The 12,884-nt window shown below is 53.5% G+C and overlaps 1 protein-coding gene across 1 annotated transcript in view; it reads left to right on the forward strand.

The window, feature by feature from the left end:
• The window catches only part of NEO1 (neogenin 1), a 208,351-nt gene extending 195,820 nt beyond the window's left edge, over positions 1–12,531 (forward strand). The window contains exons 25-30 of the mRNA XM_045285664.1: positions 673–911; positions 1,453–1,545; positions 4,404–4,562; positions 9,027–9,290; positions 11,078–11,214; positions 11,747–12,531. Coding sequence (XP_045141599.1) covers positions 673–911; positions 1,453–1,545; positions 4,404–4,562; positions 9,027–9,290; positions 11,078–11,214; positions 11,747–11,830 — 976 coding nt within the window. The 3' untranslated portion in view covers positions 11,831–12,531. The remainder of the gene's footprint in view (positions 1–672; positions 912–1,452; positions 1,546–4,403; positions 4,563–9,026; positions 9,291–11,077; positions 11,215–11,746) is intronic.
• The last annotated feature ends 353 nt before the right edge of the window (positions 12,532–12,884 follow it).

Genomic DNA, 12,884 nt, shown 5'->3' on the forward strand with positions numbered 1-12,884 from the left:
TGTCAGAATTTCACTGTCTGCCTCGGCCACAATTAAGATATTGCAGTAATACCACTTCTGGAAGAGATTTTAAAAATAACATTGCAGTATCTTTCTCCTTTACCAAAAGTGCTCCCAGGGCCCACCCCCCAGCACAGGGTCTAACCCAAGCGAGGCCCCTAGTAAGATGCTTACTGAATGGGTGAGGTGAGGGAGCCTGGCTCAGTGTCTCCGTTTTTTTGACTGCTCAGTTGGTGGTCCCAGTCTGGGCTACCTAAACTGTTGTTCCCCCTGCCTTCCAAGCCATACAATCTACCTCTGTATCACTTACTATTATTCCTAGTGAGTTTAGTCCTACCTCTATCGATGAGAAGCTTGTAGAGGAAACGTCTTTAGAGATTGTTTACTAAAAATACTATCTTACTCTTCTGTTGACACTCAAAAAACTACAGTTACAAGGCAATATTAAAATATATCTTGTGTATATATGTCTAGCTAAAGTGTGGTTGGAGAAATACATTTCACTACTGCCAGGAGTAAACTTCCTCTTTTTTGTTTTTGTTTCAAGTTTCTGCCTTTCCTCAAAATGCCTCTCAGGAAGGGTTTAATCACTTAAGCCCTTTGGCAAATAGGCTTGTAAATTCCAGAAAAAAGCAGACAGAGAGACCTCTCTCCTCTTCATTTTATGTGCAGGAAGCGAGCTGCCTGCAAGTCCATGAATGGCTCCCACAAGTACAAAGGTACCTCCAAAGATGTCAAGCCCCCAGACCTCTGGATCCATCATGAGAGACTGGAGCTGAAGCCCATCGATAAGTCCCCAGACCCAAACCCCATCATGACTGATACTCCCATCCCCCGCAACTCCCAAGACATCACGCCAGTGGACAATTCCATGGACAGTAACATCCATCAGCGGCGGAACTCATACCGAGGTGTCGTATTGAGGGCAGGGTTTTCTTTGCCCCCCCCCCCCATGTTGGCAGACTAGCTTCATCTAAATCATATTCCATCTCCTAAGGTGGCCTCAATGTGGGGGTTCCTGTATGGAGCTCAGTTTGATGTATGGGCATGGTATGAGATTTGGGCACCAGGCGATGGAGAACCCACTAGCATATCACGGGGGAGTATGTCTCCCATCAGGCTTCACCCACTTGGTACTTGGGCATTTGAAGCAGCCTCGCCCGCAGCTGTGTATTCCCTTCCATCCCTTCTGTTGGCATCCAGCTATAGTTGTGTAGATCAGAACGCGTTTGGCCTGATGGTCTTACTCAGAGATGCCCTGTTGCAGCTTGCGGGCAACAGTTTATCCCCTGCACTGAGTCTCAGCAGGGACTCATAGTGTTCCAGTCATCATTTCTTCTCTCTCACCCCCGGCAGAAACGTCTTCTCCCTGGTGAGCCCTGGGTTCCCCTACTGGAAGTGGGGCCCAGAGCCCAGGCTTATAAGTAATGTCCATCTCTGATGTCTGTCTAGGCCATGAATCTGAGGACAGCATGTCTACACTGGCTGGAAGGCGAGGCATGAGACCAAAAATGATGATGCCTTTTGACTCCCAGCCGCCCCAGCGTAAGTTCTCCCAGTCATGCTGGTGGTGGGGTGGGGGTGGGCAGGCGGTGACTAGGATCAGTCTCTTCAAATGCACTTAACCCTAACACAAAGGAGATTGGCGAAAGCTCTGAGGACTTGAAGCAGCCGGCAATGCCGTGTTTTCTAATGAGTCTTATCCTGGACACCGACATCCCTAATTCGAATGTCAGTTGAGAAGACTATCTCCCTGGAATAGGGAAGACCTGGGAGGCCTCCCTCTAGCTCAGGCTCCGGACAGCCAGGTGTCCCAAGCCCTCCGTAGGCTGACACATACTCAGCATTAAGTTTAGATTCAAAGTCAGGAGACATCATGGTCAGAAGCCAAGAGGCAGTGGGATGAAGCTGCTCTTGGTTCCCCGGTTTCCAGGTCCCTTTCCCTCATCTCTGTGACAGTGGAGACAAAGAAGGGCTTCTCCACGGGGCTTCCGGCAGAGCATCCCTGCCCCACTCTAGACCAGGACGAAGCCCTGCCCACCCAGTGAGCCATTTGCCTTCTCCCAGCAGGCTGGCAAAGCAACTTCTTGCCTGTGAAGCATTGAACACTGAGGCCAGCCAACCCCGGCCCCCTGAAACTGCCTGGACCCAAACCCTGAGAGCGAGCCCCCACTAGAGTAACCTCAGTGGAACTTGAATTAGGAGGTTCTGAATGTTCTCGTGGTTCCTTCGTCACCGTCTCATTTCAAAACGTGTCAGTGCTCCACCCCAGGGATTTAAATCATGGCGGATCCCCGCACACAGGTGCAGTGGCAGTCGACACAAAGCGCCCCTCCCAGTCAGCCTCGGGAGTAGCCCAAGCACGCGGGCATCTGTACCACACTCTGCTGCTCACTCACACCCGGAGTACCAGCATGTGCCACACTAGGTTCTGAAAACCAGTCAGCGGGCTGTTTCTGCACCGAGTCGCCTGTACTTGGGGCCTGCACATACAGTGGGCGTGTGCAGGGAGAAAGCGAGGTTCCCTTTTTGTAAAGTGACACCTGGGTGGGCCAGCCCAGATGTTAAGGCGCACTCCCCTAAGAAAGTAAACTTATTTTTCCCTTTTGCTTTTGACTTATAAGCGTGGTGGTAGCCTGACTTTTTTTGTAAAAAAGATTTTAGTTCCTTATCCAAACAGCTTTCTTTTACAATTTGTAAAATTTGACTAGCTCTATACCTAGATGTGTTCCTTTTAGATTAATTTACAATGTTATTTAATTTGTGCCCCCCAAATTGAGTGGGAGTGGACTTTCTTAGTTCAAGAATCTGAAATGGGGGACTCCAGCTGCTGTGCTTCTGAGATACCCCTTTCCACGGTGGCTACAAGCTGGGCTCCCAGAGCTCTGGGTCCTGGGGGCACCGGCTCACCCACCGTCTGCCCACCCTCGCCTTCAGGGGCTAGGCAGTGCGGAGGCTTGCTGGGGTTTAGAGGAGGTTCCGTCCAGTAACCCTTGGTTCTGTGCTTTGCCCAGGGGACACCTGAACCTCCTGACTTAGGAGCTCAGCACAGGAAGTGCCCCTTTGGTTTCTCAGGACTTGGGGCGGGGTGCTCCAGCACCTGGGCCAGGTTGGCTGTGTCTCCTGCTTGCTCACACCTGGCCAGGGCCCGAGATGACTGGAGAGGAAAGGCTCCCATTCATTGGCCAGGTTTCCTCTTGCCGAGAGGAACATTGAGGTCTAGGGAGAAATGAGTGACAGTGAACATTTTAATAGGCTCCCGGGGATAATAGAGTTCAATGGGATTTCTGAAGCCCTCACTTTAAGAAGGGGAAAACAATTGCCTGTGTCTTCCTAGACAGCACAACCTCCGGGGTGGGGGTGGGGTCTGGTTAGAGCTGGCCATCTGTGTCTTAAATATTCTGTGTCTGCAACTCCTCCCAAGGGAGTGAGTGCCTGGGATGTTTGTCCCCCAAAGGTGGCTTTCTGGGTTTGGTTTTGTTTTTCATTTCCAGGAGATACTGAAGCCCGATTAAAGGGGAACTTGATCTTCCTGGCCAAGCTGTGAGGGGACTTGTGTGCACAGTGGGAGTCTGGTGGGGAGCTGGGAGCAGTCCGAGATGGAGCCACAGGCCCATGCTCCATGCTCTCAGCACACGAGTGGCGTGGAGCTCCATTTGTATCGTGTTACGTTATGAAAAATAGTTTAAATGCCCACTCAGTTGACTCAGCCAAGACACCTATTTGGCAATTAAGAAAAAGCAGGGGAATTGATACATGCTCCAAAAAGAAGGAACGTCAGTCCTTTTAACAAGGGAAAAAATAGATGCCAGATTTTATCCCCACAAACAAGCCCCACATGTACGAGTACAGCGCATGGAAGTGGTGGGATCACAGAAAGCCATTCTGCACGATGCGTGTGTTGCTCATGTCAAACTACAGCAATGGAAACGTAGGCCATCGTCTGCTTGCTTACAGATTAATATCTGGGGACTTTTTCAAATAGCTATTTCTAACAGCTCATGTGATCCATGTTGATTATAGCAGGATTGATAAATGCAGATCAGCCAAAAAGAAAAAACAGTTTTTAATCCTGACCACCCTTCCCCACAAGATCATTGCTGTTAACATTTTATGTCTATTTCTCAGATTTTTTTTTTAAACATCCACCCACCATAGATGAGAAAAATAAATAGACATATGCAGATGTACACCTTGTAGATGGAGCTGCTGATTTTTTGTTGCTGTTTAATTGTAAACTTCACAGCTAATGGTCCAAATGGAGCTAGCGTCCACCAAAAGGCCAAGGCAGGGCTTGGCCGGCTGGGGAGGTGGGAGGGTGGCAATGCTGTTAAACTGAGGTATGTGTATGTGTGTGTCTGTACCGCATGTTAAGCATTTCTCTGTCTTGTGTTCATTCACAGCTGTGGTTAGTGCCCATCCCATCCATTCCCTCGATAACCCTCACCATCATTTCCACTCCAGCAGCCTCGCTTCTCCAGCTCGCAGCCATCTCTACCACCCGGGCAGCCCCTGGCCCGTTGGCACAGCCTTGTCCCTTTCAGACAGGGCCAATTCCACAGGTGAGAGATGAGGGGCAAAGCCCAGGCGGAACGCTGAGACGGGACGGGCTCGCCCTGCTAGGAGAGGGACCTGGCATTTGCTCTCCACGTTGCTGCCTAGTCACGACTGTCTTGTTACTGACTCAGACCTGCTTCTGTAAAGTCTGCTCTGTCTTCCTGCGTAAGGTCAGGTGCTCACCACCTGGGGTTCCTTGAGGGAGAAACACTAGACTCACATTGCCTTCTGTGCTGGAAACCTACCGTAACCCAGCCTTCCCTCACCCAGTACTTGGTGTTTACCCTCCTCTGAGAGGAAGAGGCATCCTGGGTGGTTTTCAGATACCAGACATTTCATTAACCTCGCAGTCGCACCATCATGTGGGAGGACTGTAAAAAAAAAAAAAAAACATTGCGTGGACGCCAACTCATAGGACAGAGTAGAACTGCCTCTGTGGGTTTCGGAGACAGTAACTCTTTCCCGGAGTAGAAACCCCCATCTTTTTTTCCTGCACGCTGGCTGGTGGCTTTGAACCACTGACCTTGTGGTTAGCAGCTCAACGTGCAACCCACTGCGTCACCAGAGCTCCTTAGGAGGAAGGTCAGTAGGGTGAAATGACTTCTGTTGGGAGGGAACTAAGCACACCCTCTGAGGGGCAGTGAGGCTGCTGGGAGGGGGCGGCGTCTAACCCAGCCACCACATTCAGTCTGTGCACATCGCAAGCCTCCGGGTGTCTAGTGGAGAGTGTTGCCATCAGGAAGGGACCCACGGCCACAGGTCATCCGGAAGCAAATGTAGGAGTTGAGCGTAGCAGCCCATGTTGCCGAACAAGCAGCTCGCTTTGTGGCAAACTGGAGAAGTGGCCCCCTCAGTGCTTTCTTCCAGGGGAGCAAGTGGTAGCGGGAGGAGCAGTGAGTGAGTAAGGAGGACTGCCCCTCCTCCTCTCAGTTCCAGTGCATAACGCTGGGAACTTCGCAGATGGGCACGCACTCTGTGCTTCTGAAAGCTGCCAGTGGTTAGTTTGGTGCTACTGCTGGACCGCTTGCAGCGGTGCTGGGAAGGGAGGGAGTTGCAAGTGAGTTGCTGTAGAAAGCGATCCCTGTGCTCTTTGCTAGAAGTTTGGGTTGCCAGTGAATGTACAATCCCCTCCCCGCTTAAGTTTTGGCTAATTAGTATACCCCAGATGATGATGAGAGTTTCTAAGGGCTGTGTGGTAACTCTCTGTAAGCCATTGTGGCTAGAAATTGGCCTTCCCACAACCTTCCTCCAGATCGGAGTTGAGGACCCCGCATTTAAGGCAAGACCACCCTCAGGACTGACAGATGGCAGGCAGCTATCTGCAGACTGTCGCAAAAGAACAGAGGAGCTGGGGGCAGCTCCCCACACCTGGTCTCAGAAAGCAGGCTTTATGCCCAGACTCTGGTCCTACAATTTTAAAGCAGAAGAATCCCACCCACTTGGATGTGGGCCTGCCTTTAGGGCAGTGGTTCTCAACCTGTGGGTTTCGACCCTTTCACAGGGTCACCTAAGACCATCTTTCTGGTGGTCTTAAGAACCGAGACAGTGCTCCTATATCTGTCTCCAGATAGGTCCGCCCACATGCAGATATGCCCACCTACGAGTACCCGGCGTGAAGACTGTTATCCATGCTGCACCATGCTTCAAGACAAAATTTCATTTATTTGTCATTAGAAATAAATATTTCACAATATATAGTTACATATTGTTTTTGTGATTAATCGCTATGCTTGAATTATGTTGAATTTGTAGCAATGAAAATACATCCTGCATATCAAATATTTGCATTACAATTCATAATGGTAGCAAAATTATAGTTATTAAGTAGCAACAAAAATAATCTTATGGTTGGGGGTGGGGGTCACCACCACATGAGTAACTGTTTTAAAGGGTTGCAGCGTTAGGAAGGTTGAGAACCACTGCTCTGGAGGATGGCGGGCTTCTGTCAGAGGAGACTAGGAGGAGGGCGGGGCGTGGAGCTCCTGCCCAGCCTTCCTCAGCCAGGTGTGGCTGCGGCCCTTTGTGGATGGGCCAAGGCAGAAAGTGAAGTGAGAAAAGAGAGCTGCTGCCCCGTTACCGTTATCGAGTCACGTTGCTCAAGAGCCCGTGTGTTCTGACCAGAGGATGAAAGGAAGCAAAACTAAAGTGAGAGATTGGAGGGAGATTTTCTCTGAAACGTAGAGCAAGCATCTAGAGACGATCCAAGGCTGGTACGCCTGGATTTTCCGCAGCCTTGGTGGCCCAGGGCCAAGAGCATTGCCGCAGGCCCCGTGTGCTCGGACTGAGGACTGAGCAGGTCTAGAGCCTGGAGAGCACCCTCGTGGGCATTCACGGCGTGCCCAGGGAGAGCACTTTCCTCTGCACGCACTTGACAGTGCGGCCTTTGTGCAGCTTAAATAACTGGGAGGCAAGTAGGTCAGGAAGTAGACTCTTCACAGACCCAGGAAATTCAGTATCACGGTTTCCCTCCCAGGCCGCTGACAGACGTCAGACTCCAGGGAGCATCCTGCACAGAGAACACAGTCCGGTCTGACCGCTGGCCACTTGTTGCACAAGCTGCCCTGGGCAGGACTTTATTCACATAGTCAGCCTGTTTTGTTTTTTCTTTTTTCTTTTTTTAATGCTTCCCAGCCCTCTTTAAGAGCCCTGGTGACATAGTCGTTACCCATTGGACTTTGATCCCCAAGGCCAGCAGTTCAAAACCACCAGCTGCTCCTCAGGAGAAAAACAAAGCTTTCTGCTCCCGTAAAGAGTTACAGTCTCAGAATCCCACAGGGGCAGTTCTACCCTGTGCTGTAGGATCAGCATTGCCTTGATGGCCGTGAGTTTTGAATTGAGCCCCACTTTGGTCCTCCGAGTTTGAATATAACAGTTTCAAGGCAGGTAAGGAAGCCAAAGTGGGCTTCCTCGTGTGACAGGACTTGAGACCACTTTTCTCCCTTCATCCCCTACGTACCCTCCCTAACCCACTTCCACCTAGCCCAAGACCATCACAGATCTGGGGCCAGCAATTTCCCAACTGTGCCTCAAGCGAGCCTAAGAAGTGCTATCCTCGGTCACCCCTCTTGAGGTAACTCGAGTCCAGTAGGGTTATCCCAGGGTCTGGGCTGGCTCTCTGAATCTGAGAAGGATGTGCTGTAAGTGACTCATCCCTGGGACCCAGAGGAGGCAGCGCTCCAGGTGGGCAGGCCCATCATCTACACAAGCAGCTCTGCTGATAAAGTCTTGGTAGAAGCGCCCCTCAGAGGTACAGCAGGAACGTACATTGTATCTCTGCACCAGCTTAGTTAGGCATGACTACAGAGTGCATCTTTCTAAGGCTGAAGACTGGGAGTCAGAGGAGGACTTGCGGTCACCGAGTACAGCCCTGAGCCACTGCCTGCTTCTCCTCACCCTTAGGGCTGGGCTGGGGTCTGCATCGTGCAGGCTGTCGGAAAGGCCTTCCTATGGTGGTCTCCAAGGCCTTGGTGCTGCTTCCATGCCCCTTCCCCCCAGGGGTAGGACTGGGGGTGAGTGTTGGGCCGAAAGGAGCAGTATCACCTGGTCTTTGGGCACCTGATACCCCTGCCCCAGCGGTTGTAACTGACCGTCTGCATCAGGAGGATTGCCCGCAACGCTAAGCCTAGTGCCTGACTTAGCGGACGCCTTCTGGCAGTTGACAGAGAGAGGAACCATCATCAGTGGCCTATGAGTGGGCTCAGCACTTTCCATTCGCCTTCTGGCTCGTAGTCCAGTGAGTCACGCGCTGTTCTCCCTGTTTTCCAGGTGAAGAAACTAAGACTCGGAGACATTCCGCGACTGCTAAATTCACTGGCGAGCATGCCAGGATTAGGGTCCAGGGCTGTTGGCTTCCAAAGCCGGTGAACCCCCGCCCACTGCTCGCTCAGTATGTGCTGAGACCTCCCCGTTCTGACCGAGTCTCCCCTGCTCCAGGCTGCTCTGCCCTCATTCCTTTCTCTGGGCCTGCTCATGGCAGGAGCTTAGAGCTGTTTGCAGATGCCTGGACTCTGCGGGGGTCCACGTCTTGGTGCACAGGGCCTGTGGCCCGGCCCTTCCTGCAGTAGCCTCCAGGCCACAGGACATGGCTGGCACTTGTCAGGATTCCAGCCAGGTCTGGTGAAGGGGGATGTTGATCTTCGTGCAGTGTCACTGCCTCTGAATGAATAGTGGGAGGTTAGGGGCCTCCGTGTCCTGGGCTCCCCGGTAGATACTGAGAACCAAGCGTGGGAGGTTAGGACCATATGGTGGTGGAGGTGAACACAGTGGCTGAGGAGGTTGTGTGTGGCCCTCAGATTGGGGTGTTCATAACCCTGCCTGGCAGCCATGCTCAATGTTCGTGTGGGCCCGGCCTCCCACTGGTCTCTGATATAGCTGGCAGAGGGGACTGCTTTACAGAAGTAGCAAGAACCCTGGGCTTTGCATGTGCTTTATGGTCAAAGAAACACTAATGCTTCGCCTTTCTGCTGTAGAATCCGTCCGCAATACACCCAGCACTGACACCATGCCAGCCTCCTCGTCTCAGACATGCTGTGCCGAGCATCAGGATCCTGAAGGTGCTACCAACTCTTCTTACTTGGCCGGCTCGCAAGAGGAAGACTCAGGCCAGGGTCTCCCTACTGCCCACGTCCGCCCTTCCCACCCACTGAAGAGCTTCGCGGTGCCAGCAATCCCACCCCCGGGGCCTCCCACTTATGACCCTGCCTCACCAAGCACACCTTTGCTGTCCCAGCAAGGTAAGGCCAGCACTGCCACCCGTAGAGAGACCCTTTAGCTCAGGCACCGGGCAGAAGCGTCCTCTGAAAAATAGCCCAGTGGGCACCCTCTGGGCTTGCCTGGCCCCTCAGTTCAGAGCAGCTGTGTGAGCATGCCCCAACTGTGGGATTACATCAGCCTCCTGAACTGTGTACTGTGCCCACAAACCAACATGGCTGTGGGCAAGAAGAGACTGAGTTTGCCCAGCCTCCTGGGATCCGGGGTCCCCTCACTCACGAGACTGCTAGAAAGGGCAAGGGAGACCCAAAGTCGGCCCCCGGAGGATGGGGAGACCGTGGCCTAGAGACATGGAGCCCTGCAGAGGGTGGTACTTGCCCAAATTCACGCCAGTCTCACTGCCAAGGCATGCTGACCCCCTAACTCCTTCGACTTGTGACCTGTGACTTACTACAGACGAGGTGGTGCTTCCCCGGGGGCCTGTTTGCACCCTTAAAAACTGCCAGCACAAGAGAGCTATCCTTTACACGGCTTCTTTCCACCAGCATATCTGCATTAGAAATGAAAACAAACTTCCAAAGAACACTTTATTCATTTAAAAATATTACACATGTTAAAAAGGTTACACATTCACATTAATGGAGTAGCAGTGAGACCGGTGAGAGCCGGAACTGGGCAGAACACTGTGGTTTCCGGGCCTCGCATGCTTTGCCCTGGAGAGGGTGGTCTGCCCACTGTGACTCTGCTCGGTGGGAAGGAGCCGTGTCCTAACACCTACTCTAAGATGGGTTTCCATCTTACAAGGTTTTCCTGTGCCCTATTTTTCCAAACGGGAGCTTAGAGAGAGGTGTAGCCGCTGTGGCAAGTCTTTTCTGAGACCCCAGCAAAACTCACCAGGTGGCAGTTACTCTTCAGAGGTTGATTGCACTGTGGACGCTGAAACGCTACCGCTAACCTTTTCCTGCTCCATTCCATTATTCTCCTGCACTGGGGACACAGGATTTTATAACAGCACCTATGAGTCAGGTGGGAAACACTGGTTAGGTCAGTCATACAGATCCTCCAAATATTGGCACGTCTCATTAGACTGCATCTTGAAAATACGTTTGTGAGCGTCACTGAAGAAGTCGAGCTCTTGAGTTCATGGTGACAGTACAGGGGTTTCGAAAGTTGAGTTTCCTCTCAGAAACCACCATCCGTGGCCATAAATCCTGCCTGTTGTTTCCCTCTGAAGTGGCATACCTGCTTCACGCACCCTCTAGAAAATGTCTGCCAGATGCTGAAGCCTGGGGAGCCGGAGGCGTCTGTCAGTCCTTATGCGGGGTAGCCATGGTGTACCTCCATGTGATCGACAGCACTGCCCAAGGCGGGCCAGGCGGGTGCCACTCTCCGTGGCAGCCATTGTATTCCCGGGAGCCCCGTGCATTCTGCCCTCCATCTAAGGTGCGCCCTCCAGGGCGGAGAGTGAGACCGGAGATCGGTTTTACTACCTCGTGGGGCATCATCTTAAATGAAACTGCCCTTTCCTGAAAGTGCATGTCCGCAGGTGACTCGATAGTGCCCCCTGGTGCCGCCTTGGCTCATTCTGGCGCCAGCACTTTGACCCGCTGCGGCTTTTGTACCGTCAGTGCAGAGGGTGGGAGCTAGCCCAGAGCAGCAGGAAGGAGCCCGGACCTCACAGTAGACCTTCAGGAAGGGTTCTTTAAAACCCCGAAGCAAGGCACTGGGATTCTCATGCCGCGTCTGTGCACGTTTCTCGGACGGGGGGTCGACGCCCCCCCCACCCCCCTGACGCGCCTCTCCCCCGCAGCTCTGAACCATCACCTGCACGCGGTGAAGACGGCCTCCCTCGGGACTCTGGGCCGGAGCCGGCCTCCTATGCCCGTGGTGGTCCCCAGTGCGCCTGACGTGCAGGAGACCACGAGGATGCTGGAAGACTCCGAGAGTGTGAGTCCCCCGCGGTGCCCTGCGTGCTGCCCCTAGCCTGTGCTGGTGGAGCACCTCCTCTGTGGGCGTGGCCTGTTCTCTCTCTGGGGCTCGCTTTCCACCCCAGCGCGACCAGTGCCCAGCGCCTGCCGCTCTGGGTCCGGTCTGCTCTGAGCCTCCGCTGGGCCCTTTCAGCCTCAGCCCCACTTCATGACCTCATCTGGCGGGGAAGTTGCTGGAGTGGGGATGCTCCTGATTCAGAAGCATTCGCGGGCGCCTGCCAACACGTCTGCCTGTTTGCAGGCACAGGGCCCAGAGAGGGGCGTCGGGGTCCCAGGGACGCAGGTATCCGGACTGTGGTGAGGGGCCAGGGCTGAGGTCGCCGGCTGCTTTGACACTGGGGGAAAAAGCATGGTGCCGTGAAAAGAAACGGCTCATTGCTCCCTCGGGGTTTTAGTGGCCGTGGGTGCAGCCTGGGTCCCCTTGACGCTTTGACCACGCCCTCCCGGGTGGCCCCTGGTGTGGTGCAGTGACAGGGCGCCCTCTTCCACAGAGCTATGAACCAGATGAGCTGACCAAAGAGATGGCCCACCTGGAAGGACTAATGAAGGACCTGAACGCCATCACCACAGCGTGACGGCCGCCACCAGGACCCGACTCCACACCTGAGTCGAGAAGTCTGGGGACTTCGCCTTGAGAAGCAAGGGATTGTACAGAGCACGAGAGGACAGCACTTGAGAACCCAGAGCGCCGGCGCAGACCAGAGCCAGTGCCGCGGCGCCACAGGGCGGGGCGGGCTCCGGGCCTGGCCCCTGCCTTCTCCTGGCCAGCCTGCAAGGAGCCCGGCGGGCCAGCTCCCCCTTGCCTGCTGAGACCCCGCAGGACTGGGCACCATGGGCCCAAAGTCCGTGTCCAGGGAAGAGGCCAGACAGCGCCTGCCGTTCCCTCTGTGGTCGAACGGAGTGTCGACGTTGGCACTGATGTACAACTTGGTGTCCCGTTGTATTTCACGTGTAAAACAGAGAGACCCTGTCGTGAGCCAAGGCCGCCATTATCCGTCTGTCCGTCTGTCCGTCGTCGGCAGAGTTCTTTCTCCCCAGCGGCTGGCGGGGACTGCTTGTTGCGGTTGGTATGGAAAAGTCGTCGCCGACGGTCGGAGCGGTTCCAGGGTTGGCTTTGTGGTTTTGCTTTCGTTTTGATTTTTAATTCCGAGTCGTCGCATCCTCTACCAGCTTTTAACCATCGCTTTAAGGGGGAGGAAACATTGCGTTGCTGTTTGTAAGCTTTTTTTATTATTTTTTTATTATAATTATTAAAGGCCTGACTTTTCTCCTCTCATCACTGTGAGATTACAGATCTATTGGGGTGAAATGTAACATTGGAAGGACTAGTTTGTTGCTTTCTGTGCAGTTTCAGTATTGGGGTAGGGGCGGGCGGGGGTGGGGAGCCAGGCTGCCGAGGTTCTGGGGATGTTTGGGTCACGGCGTGCTTCTGCCGGAAGCATCTTCTTTCTTGTCCTTTCCCGGCATGTTGTCCCTTCATTGCCCCCCACCCACCCCCTGTCTCCCTTGGTGCTGCTTTTAAAGTCCTGTGCAATAGTGGGGTTCAGGGCTGTACCCCTGAACCCGGGAGGCTGACCCTGCCCTGGGCGCTGCAGCTGTCCACACAGGAGTGCGGCGGGTGGAGCAAGA

This window comes from Echinops telfairi, unplaced genomic scaffold, assembly GCF_000313985.2.
Source record: "Echinops telfairi isolate 266 unplaced genomic scaffold, ASM31398v2 ScPeMD7_7475;HRSCAF=8513, whole genome shotgun sequence".
Taxonomy (NCBI): Eukaryota; Metazoa; Chordata; class Mammalia; order Afrosoricida; family Tenrecidae; genus Echinops; species Echinops telfairi.